This window comes from Antechinus flavipes, chromosome 4 (assembly GCF_016432865.1).
Source record: "Antechinus flavipes isolate AdamAnt ecotype Samford, QLD, Australia chromosome 4, AdamAnt_v2, whole genome shotgun sequence".
Classification (NCBI taxonomy): Eukaryota; Metazoa; Chordata; class Mammalia; order Dasyuromorphia; family Dasyuridae; genus Antechinus; species Antechinus flavipes.
The window spans coordinates 186,998,887-187,009,563 of record NC_067401.1 but is presented as its reverse complement, the minus strand read 5'-3'; the positions used below and the strand labels follow the sequence as shown (position 1 = coordinate 187,009,563).

The 10,677-nt window shown below is 41.9% G+C and overlaps 1 protein-coding gene across 1 annotated transcript; it reads left to right on the top strand.

Annotated features, from left to right (window-relative positions):
• Positions 1 to 728: 728 nt before the first annotated feature.
• On the top strand, positions 729 to 5,891 carry EPO (erythropoietin). Its single transcript, XM_051992768.1, has 5 exons — positions 729 to 747; positions 1,500 to 1,633; positions 2,515 to 2,601; positions 4,153 to 4,332; positions 4,573 to 5,891. Exons 1-5 carry the CDS (start codon positions 729 to 731, stop codon positions 4,726 to 4,728), a joined length of 576 nt encoding a protein of 191 aa, XP_051848728.1. The 3' UTR covers positions 4,729 to 5,891.
• Positions 5,892 to 10,677: the final 4,786 nt, after the last annotated feature.

Sequence of the window (10,677 nt, the reverse complement as noted above, 5' to 3'; positions counted from 1 at the left end):
GACTTGAACCCAGGGTCCTGCTTTCCAGTTACAGAGTCTTTCCCCAAGAACTGTATCTCTGAGCACCCTTCTCAGCTTCCATTCTTCTTTCAGAAATAGCGCCTCTTAGCCACCGGTCTCACCTTCAGCTGTTCTCCGGTCCTGGAAGCTGCAAGACTCACCACCCTCTCTCCCCCTGCAGCCCCCCACCAGATCTCTCCCTGCACATACAAGCACGGGCTCGGATAACGCTGGTGTTCCAACCCCCCGCCTCATTGCCAGATCCTTCTCCTTTCATAGCCAAGATCAAGACGCAGAAGTCCTGCCCTCTGCTCCGATCCCTCGCCTGGCCCCCACCCAGGCGACCCCACACGCACACACAGGCTCCCACCCACCCCCACACACGCACGCACACATGCTGATAACAACCCCGACCCCCAGCCCACAGGCAGCAGCGCTGTCCCAAGGGCTAGCCCCCAAGCGGCTGCTTTCTGCTCTCCTCAGAGACGTTCCCCCTCCCCCGGAGGGGGACACTCCTCTCCCCAGGTTTAGGAAGACACCTTTCTGGGCTTGCTCACCTATTGAAAGCCCTGGCTTCCCAGAAGTCTTCCACCTGACCCATACTCTTTCTGGGTAGTAATCCGCCTCCTTAGAAGAGCTGAGGTGGGGACCTGACCTCCCAAAATGAGAGTTCCCTGCAGGGGGGCAGGCCCTGCTCCTGGTTTCTGAGGGTTCCGTGGCCCACGGGAATGGAGATGGGGGTTCATGGTGAGTACTCCCACCCCTCAGAAGCAGGGGAGCAGGCACTCAGGGCCAGAGGTTAGCATGGGCCGCCAGGTTACAATTCTCTTTTAGCTTCGGGTCCCTTGTTTGGGGAAGGATTTGGTGCCGGGGCTATTGACAGGAAGGTGGCTAGGTTCAAGGACCACAGATTTGCCAAGGACCCACGAAGGGGGAGGGGAAGCAGATGGGGCAGGACTCCACGTGCAGAGAAGAAAGGGAATCTCCCCTGGAAGGCACACGCAGTGACCCCCTAGCCTGAGGAAGCGGGACATTTCAGTTCAGAGGAAGAAAGCAGGGTGCTGGAGTGACCAGCTCCTAGGAGACACAGCAGAGCTGGAGCACGGATTCGTTGGAGACCAGAGTGGGAGGTATAAATGGGGAAATACGGGTGCAAAACTGACAAGGGACCATTCTAGTTTTGGATGACAGTTTACCTATAGTTGGGGGTTAGGAAGCAATCATATTGGAGTTAAACTGTTCCTTCAAATTCCTTATTGAAGGGAAGGTTAAGGTAGTGAAAAGACTGGATCTAGAGTCAGGGGGTGAAATCCCCGTTGTGATACTACCCTTCTAACCTGTCACTTAACCTTTTTGGCTCCAGTTTCTTCATCTGTAAAAAGAAAGGTCAGACTAAATGATCTTGATGGTCCCTTGCAGCGCTAAGATTTTCTCCTTCAGCTCTCCTCCCTTGGCCACTTTCTGCCTCATAATTGAGCTTGTCTTTCCCTTTTTTCCAGAATTCCTTGTTCTGCTGCAGCTGCTGCTAGTTCACCTTGGATTCCCAGTGTGGGGTTCTCCACAGTCCCCCTTCTGTGAAAGCCACATCCTGGAGAGATACATCCTGGAGGCCAAAGAGGCACAGAATGCTACGGTAAGGTTCCATCCCAGGAGAAACACAGTCCAAGCCCTTTTGAATAGTAGTTGCTTAATAAATATTTGTTGAATTGTTGAACCCAAAGTTCACTTCCTAGCCCACCAATCCTGGAACTCCTCCCTATCCTATACCAAAGGCCATTATAACTGGTGGTCAGATTCCTTCCAAGAGGCAGCTGTATAAAGCAGGGAGATAATGTATAGGAATGGGGGTGGGGGTGTGGGGAAGGGTGTAGGATAGTAGATAGCCATTGTATATGCTATTATGCTCATATGAAGAAAAATAGGATTCAGGAAATGAGGAGCATGGTAGAGAGTATTTTGGTGGGCATTAACTGAATCAGAAAAAGAATCCTTCTTAGTGTAGGAATTTACTACAAGCTACCTGGATTCCAAGAGGAAAAACTGAGGAGTTGGGGAAACAAACCATAAGACTGGCATAGAAAAATGAGAGAATAGTGATAGCGTATTTCAGGTGTCTGGACATCTCCAGGAATGAATTCTCTGCCAAAAGTAGAACAGCTAACATATTGACTTGGTTTGGTGATAATTCCAACCTTCAAAAGGAAGACAGGAATGAAGAAAGGGATGGGAGAACTCTGTACAATGAAAATGTGAATCTTAGTTTGACTAAGGACTTAATTTGATAAACAGGACCTGGGTTTGACTCTCAGCTCTAATCCATTTGACTTTGGGAAAGACACTACTATGCTGAATCTCAGTTTTCTCACTAGGAATATGAAGAAATTGGACTAAATTACCTTTAAGATCCTTCTAGGTCTCTGGTCTTTTGGTGGGACAGTTTACATTGTTAAACTGGATACTAACCCGAAAAGCCTGACCTATTGTATGGGGTGGGGTGGGGGTGGAATATTTTAGGTAGCCTGCTTGGAAGATTGCAGCCTGGGTGAGAACATCACAGTCCCTGATACCAGAGTGAACTTCCATACCTGGAAGAAGATGGAGGTAAGAGATCTGTGCTTTCTCCCATGTTCACTTGGGGAAATGACCTCAATTTTGTCAAGGGGGTTTTAAGGACATAGCCAGAGGATAAGAGGAACAGTGATAGAGGGAAAAAAAATGGGATTCGTTCATTCAATCTTCATTATTGGATAAGAAAAATTATCTGGTAGTCTAAGGACTGGGCTGAAGGGGAAGGGGAAAGTGGAAGTAGAAAGAGCTATTATTAAGAGGCTTCTGTAGTAGCCAGGAGAGGTAATATTGCAGTAAGTGAAGCAGTGAGAATAAAGGGAAAAAATTTATTGTGAAAAGAAATTTTCAAGACTTTGTAACTGATTGGATCTGATGAGAGAGAATGAGGAATCAAGCATAACCTCAACATTACAAATATGTGAATGGTGAAAGATAATATTACAGAAAGAAATAATGGGGGGCAGCAAAGTGGTGCAGTAGATAGAGCACCAGCCCTGAAGTCAAAAGGACCTGAGTTCAAATCTGATCTGACACTTTAACAGTTCCTAACTATGTGACCCCAGGGTAAGTCATTTTACCTCAACTGCCTCAGCAAAAGAAAGAAAGAAAGAAAGAAAGAAAGAAAGAAAGAAAGAAAGAAAAAAGAAAAAGAAAAGAAATACTGAAGTCTAAAAGAGAAAGTTTGGAAAAAGAGAAGTTCCATTTGGATATGTTAAGTTTGAAAGACTACTGGGACATTGAGGTAGAGATCTACTGTAGGTAGTTGAGATTGTTCACCTGGAGTTCCAGAAAGTCAGGACTGGAGATAAAGTTATCTGCATGGCTGTTGAACCTATAGTACTTAATGTAGATACCAAGAGAAAGAGAAGAAAGGATGGGGAAGGCAAGGAAGGCAAAGGGGAGAGGTCTGGGGACGAATCCCTAGAAAAATATCCACATTAAGGAGTCAGGAAGAGGATGAGGACTAGTATCTCCTTTTACATTGAAGAGGTGTGTGTGTGTGTGTGTGTGTGTGTGTGTGTGAGTGACGAGAACTAGAAAGTTAGGAAGAGAACCAAGAGTGTGGTGTCTTTGAAGCCAAGTAGGGAAATACCTACTAGAAGCCAACGAGGTCTAAAACTAAGACTTCTAAGAGAAGGAGGACTCAAGATAGACCTTTGGATTTAGTGATTAGTAAGTCATTGGTGACCTTTGAAAGAGCAGTCTAAAAGAATGATGAGAGCAGAAGCAAGATTGCAAGGGATTGAAGAGACAGTGGGTAGTAAGGAAGTAGAAGAACTCTATGTAAACAACTTTTTCTGAGAAGTTTAACCATGAAGAAGTGATATGGAATAATAGCCAAGGGTCTTAAATGGTTGCAGATATAAAGGAGGTGATGGAGAGGGAGAGATTCAAGATACATGCAAGATAAGAAACAAAGAGATACTGACAGGAAAAGAAAAGAAAAAAGGGACAAAGGAAAAAAAAAAAAAGATGCTGGTACACTCAGGCAGAGATAAGGCAAGGACAGAGAGAAGGCCAAAGCAACTGATGGAAGAGATGAAAATAATCTTAGGTTAGGTTGATTTTCTTATTTCTCTTTAGGTGGGGCAGAAGGCAGGGGAAGTCTGGCAGGGATTGACTTTGCTCTCTGAAGCTGTCCTGAAAGGCCAGGCCTTGCTGGCCAACTCTTCCCAGACACCAGTAGCCCTAAAGCTCTTTGTGGACAAAGCTGTCAGCAGCTTGAGAAGTCTCAGATTCCTGCTTCGAGGACTAGGAACACAGGTAAGGGCAGTTTGGTGGAACCACCAGGAATCAGGAAAATTGGTAACAAACTTCATTGGAACCATGAAATTTGGAAAACTCACTTATGGGCTTTTATTTCTTCCCTCCATGAAATGGGGAGAAAAATCTCTACTCCCAGTTGACCTTCTAAGAGGCAACAAACGCTCCAATTCTGCCTCAGGAATTTTTTCCTTGTTAGGATGCAGGCAGTTCCTTAATCCTTTGTTCTCTCCTTGCCAGGAGGAAGCTATCTTTGTTCCAAATGCCCCAACAGCAGTTCCACTTCGTACCTTCACTGTAGGGACTATGGACAAACTTTTTCGAATCTACTCCAATTTTCTACGGGGAAAGCTCAAGCTGTTTTGGAGAGAAGCCTGCCAAAGAGAGGAGAGGTGACTAGCTGCTCCTCCACTCCACTTTAGGCCCATCCACCAGCCCATCCTACTCCATGACACTGCTTGGGTCTGTCTGTGCCGTCACTGATACCAGCACTCTCCGGGAAGCCGAGGCAACAGGGCCAGCCAGCTCCTGGACCCGCCAGGGCTAAGGAAGATGCCTGAAGAGCCAAGAAACTACTACTCAATTCTGAGTCCTGAGATGATCACAATGTCACTACAGAAAACTATGAACTGATTTAGCGCCACGAGAGAAAAATGCCTTAATTCACCTTGGAGACACAAGGATGCCATTGCAGAAGTTTCAAAAGAAGATGCTTTTATCTGGGACCCCAGAACAGGGAAGAAGCATTCAGGAGCTTAGGTGGCAAATAGCCTATTCTCGAGGCTTGGCTGACATGTGTTAGCCAAAGACTAATGACTTGATGTAGAGGAGGAAGCACAGAAGAGATAGAATGGGGTCCCAGATGGGGTATCCTTAATCTCATTGGTGTCCAATTTTTTTTGTCTTTTTTTTTATATTTAAAAACTTAATTGCCCAGAATTGAAAACCCCAAATGGGACTTGGCTTTTCTAATTTCCCCTTTGATCCTGGCCATTTAAATTGTACTGCGGCTCTGTAGGTCCCGGCCTGGCCAGCAGCCCTGGGAAGCACGGAGGTCACAAGGGTCAGGCCCTACGTGCCGCCTCACCCAATCTGCCTGACTTCTTGACCCCACTGGGCCTGAGACCACAGGCTCAACCACTGTTGGTCAATAACCTGTCTCCATTCAAGGTTGTTCCCCCGGCAACAGTTGCCAATTTCTGGCAGGAGAAACCTTTTAAGGGAATGAGGGGGTGGGAAAAGCACTCACTGGGGACTGGAGACTACTCCCAATTAAGGCAATTAGACACTTTCCTCACTGCTTCTTCTGCCGGTGGCCAGATTTTGGCTCTACCTCCAGTCTCTGACACCGTTCTAGAGTCCAAGCATCCCAGTATCAAGTTACACTACCTACCTCAGTTTCCCTCTGTCTAATTTAATTCAGAATCTTGTTTCCTTGCTGGTGTTTTTCTCTTTGCTCCCTAATATAACATTCAGGCATAATGGAAAAGAGGCTTTGGAACACAACCCCTCAATATCCCAATTTTTTTCATATTCACTCCTCCACTATTCACCCTCAGATTCCCTTTATTTTTTTTAAAAAACTGTATTGAAGCTTTTTGCTGTTAAATAAATTTATACATACATAAATACTTTTAATTTAAAATTGTATTGATATTTTTCTTTTAATTTTACCTTCATTTTCAAATATATCTCTACCTCTTTCTTTTCTCCACTAAAAAAGTAATTCAACACAACTTATCAACACATCAACATCTGACAATATATACAGTATTTCCTATCCATAGTCCCCAGTCTCTGCAAAAAAAAAAAAAAAAAAAAGGAAGGTATATTTTCTTATTCTCTAAAAGGCTAAGCTTGATTCTTAAAAAAATTTTTGTGCTGTCCATTTATACTCATTGCATCACATTCATTTCTGTATATTTTCTTATCTTCCCAGTGAATCTTCTCTTGTAATGAAGATAAAAGAAAAAAAAAAAGATGAGCAAAACTAGCCAACATAATAACTGTGCCTTATAGTAAATGCAACATTGTTTATCCATAGTCCTTCAGCAGAAAGGAGAGAAATAATTTTTTTGGTTCTTACCTCATTTAATCCTTCTTGAAATTCTACCCAGATATTCTCAGCTATCTAATCAGATAACATTATCAAATAGGAACCAAGTGTTGGGACCTGGGGACATATACTGTCCTACTCATTCACTAATTTTCTTTAAAAAAAAAAAAAAGAAAAAGGAAGACATCATCCATATACCCTTATTAAGTGAAAAAAACACTTAGAAATTCACCAAAAAGAAAGTTAAGAAGAAATGAGAAATGGGATGGAAGAAGTGGGTGAAAGAGAATGAGATAATAAAGTAAAAAGACAGTCTTAAATTCCCACAACAGTTACCCAAGTTTCACATGCAATGCTGTCTTCTGCTAGCCCTAGTAGGGAAATATTACAGGAATCAATCAGTCAAACAAGCATTTATTATATGTGCCAAGCACTACATAAGTATTAGGAGCACAAAATAAAAGCAAAAAAAAAAAAAAATTGCCCTGCCTTCAAAGAACTTATATTTGAATAAAGGAGACAACACATTCATAAATAGATATGTACACCTAGTATAAATCGCTATTATTATCAATAATAATAAAAGGTAACTTTTTAGGGAAAGGCTTCTTGCATTATTAAGAGAGCATTTGAACTGAATCATAAAGGAAGCTAGGAATCTTAAGAGATGGAAGCAAAGAGGAAGAATACAAGAACCACATTTAAAACCGGTATTCTGTGCCTAGTCACCTGAATCTTTCTTCTCTTTCAAGACTCAGGGGCCTTCTAACCAATTGTTTTCTCACCTAATCTCTATTCTACTCTGAATAACCCAGATATCCACACTTTCAATTCCTTATACTTTATCTCTCAGGATTCAAGTACTCTGACTCCAAGTTTTGACTCCCCTACCCCAATTCTCATCTCATCTAATTAACAAATCAGTAGGATAATACAAATGACATATCTGTTTGAGGTTATCCTTGCCTCAAGGAGCTAACAACCTAGTTGGCATGGAAAAACTAATATGAACAAATTCATTAATAATACAAGACAATATGTGATTGAAATTGGTCTACTTCCACTGCCTTGGACTCTCTTTTAATATCTTGTGAAAGATAGTTGGCTAAGAAATAGTTTTCACTTCATCCTTTCTGGGAGTAGGAAGAACCAAATCCTTCCAGACCATGTAAATCTCCACCGAGGGATTTGCTTTGTGGTGAACCTCTTTTCTAACTATTTTTCTTTCTGAAAACTAGCCCCCAGATAACCATGTTTAATTGATCTAATGATCTAGTGAGGAACAAAGACTTGGTTATGTTCAGAAGTAATGGTCTGAATCCCCTGAGGTTCCTTCTTTTACTAATTTGGAGAGTTTGTGGGATTTTTTTAAAAAATCTTAACATAGATTATTAATAAAAGGATAACAATTCATTAGCTCTCCCATCCTCCAAAACCATCTCTGAAGCTAAGCTGAGAAGGATACTTCCTAGCCAATTAAATTCTGTGTAGTTCAACAGCTCCATTTTGATTCAATGGATGAAATTAATTGTGTACAGAAAAAATGAAATTGATCTCATTCTTTAGCTAAAGAAAATATGACTTAAGTATTATTGAAATAGTAAAGAACAACTTTAAATAGAAGCAGGAACTTTGGATTCAAACTTCTTTTCAGATGAAAAAAACAGGGAAGGGGAAGAGAAAGTGGAAAGGAGATGTTCCATTAGCTTCTTGAATTTTTGAAAATTCATTAAGGACAAGATTTCTCCTACTCTGGTCACTGGAGTTCTTTCTCCCTCTGGTGGACAAAGATACTAACTGTCTTGGTGGAGTATGGACAGTTTTAACACTATTGCTGAACACTTGTCTTTATGTTTATCCTCTGTGTTCACCCCTACCAATATCTCTGTACAAACTCATTAAAAAACCACCTAGGCTGCTTGGCAAAACTATGTCTTGTCATCCATGTTGTGCCATCATTCTGTCTCTCTCCAGATTAGGTAAAGGAGCAAAAACAAAAAAACAAAACAAACCCAGTTTTCTACTAGGATTTGGAATTTCAATATCCCTTTTGGAACTGGTAGTGATAGTGTTGGGGATTGGCAACTGGAATTATACATAAGAGAGCAAAGATGATAAACCCAAATATATATGCTCAAAATATATCAACCATATATATAATAGTTCTTTTCCTGGGGCAAAACCAAGATGATAGGAAGCACTAAAAGCAGGGACTCACGTCCCCAAACCCTTCCAAGTGCCTCTAAACAATGACTCTAAACAAATTCTAAATAAAAACAGAACCCAGAAAAGGGCAGTTTTCCAATCCAGGATAACTTGGAAAATCAGCAAGAAAAGTCTAGTATGAAAGACTCAGGTCTTGCAAATCAGGAGTAGACCTTGGAAATCATTGAATCAGCAGCAACTTCTCGGTCCACACATGGAAAGGGGGTCAAAACAGCCAGTCACAAGGAAATTAGAAGGGTTTCTTTGCTAGCACCGAGCCAGGACTCTATTGCTTTGTCTGTACTCCATCCAAGTGACCCATTCTGCATACTAGCCCCAAGACAAGGCAGAACACCAGCCCACTAGAACTTGCAGCCACAGTGGAACAGGGACCTTCCTAACAGTTCCAGGGCAGAACTGTTTGTGGTCACACACAGACCAGAGCACAGGCTAGGAGAATAGTAGACACCTCTCCTTAGATCATACTAGTTTGGAAGAACTGAAAACTTACAGGTCCCTAGAAATATCTCTGAAAACAGCTTCACAAAAAACCTGAAACTTGGAAGAGTGTATTCTCCATGTGGAAGGAAGTATGGCCCTACTTTAACAAAGAGTTAAAATAGCAATAGGCTGGGGAAATGAGCAAACAATGGGAAAAGATTCTGACCTTAGAAAGTTACTATGGCTTTTGGCTCCCAGTTTGTGGTGGCAAAAGGGCAACTTCTTTCAATTCTCTTGGATCTGGGTTCATCCAACACCAGCAGCCACTTTGAATTCTTCCAGGGGTCCTCAAACTTTTTAAATAGGGGGCCAGTTCACTGTCCCTCAGACTGTTGAAGGGCTGGACTATAGTAAAAACAAAAACTTTGTTTTGTGGGCCTTTAAATAAAGAAACCTCACAGCCCTGGGTGAGGGGGATAATCGTCCTCAGCTGCCACATCTGGCCTGCGGCTGTAGTTTGAGGACCCCTGCTTAGGCCAAGCCTCCATTTTCCTTGTCACCATACTACCTAAGTTTGACCCTAATGAAATTAAAATCATGTTTTTAAGGTACAGTAGTGATGAAGTTGGTGCCACTGGCCCCCAAAATTGGTTCCTTGGGTTTATCTCCCCCAAAAGTTAGTGATAATATGACCAAGGCAACTGGTGACTGGAAAGGGCTAAGGATCACAGTGAAACTTACCATTCAGAACAGACAGGCCCAAATTGAGATTGTACCTTCTGCCTCAGCCTTTATCATAAAAGTCCTAAAGGAACCTCCTCGGAACAAAAAGAAGCATAAAAATATTAAACATAGTGGAAATATTAGTCTTGTCAAGATTACTAACACTGTTTGACAGATGAAGCATAGATCCTTGACAAGAGACCTCTCTGGGAAATATTAAAAAGTTACTCGAAACAGCTCGGTCTATGGGCTGCAACATCCTCATGATATCATTGATAAAATCAATGATGGTGCTGTGAAATATCTAGCAAATTAAAAACCACAAAGGAGAATATTGCAATAAATTAATATTTGACAACAAATAGAGGTTCTTCATCTTTTCAGAAATTTTTTGTGTGAGAAGCTACCATGCATTCTGGGAAATAACTGTTAATTTCTTTAACCCTCTTGTTCTGTAATAACTTTCAGCTATTTTTCAGTTAATTTAAAGGAGGGAGGATAGTGTTGGAAGAACAGGCAAGTTGTTGAAGCATCTTAGCCATGTGACTATAATTCAGGGAAGACAACTGGACAAACCAAAATTGCCATAACAGTGAGCAAAGTTTGTCATATTTGCAGACTGATAGGAAAAAAAAAATCTGCCCCTTTGTCTTAAAAACCTTGAGAGAGAGAGAGAGAGAGAGAGAGAGAGAGTGAGAGAGAGAGAGAGAGAGAGAGAGAGAGAGAGAGAGAGTGAGTGTATGTATGTGTATATGTATGTGTGAAGGGGTGAGGATCTCCTCAATCCAAACTCAGTTAATGGCAGTAATAGCTGGGATCAGTAATCACGAAATTGAAAAGAGGATAAAGGAAAACCCTTTGGATCAAGATTTTTGCACAAATAGTATGGGCCACTGTAACTATACATGGTCAACATGCAT

Coding starts and splice junctions, on each gene's coding strand:
- EPO (XM_051992768.1), top strand. Junction 1,634..2,514: donor AAGAGGCACAGAATGCTACG/GTAAGGTTCCAT, acceptor GGAATATTTTAG/GTAGCCTGCTTGGAAGATTG. Junction 2,602..4,152: donor ATACCTGGAAGAAGATGGAG/GTAAGAGATCTG, acceptor ATTTCTCTTTAG/GTGGGGCAGAAGGCAGGGGA.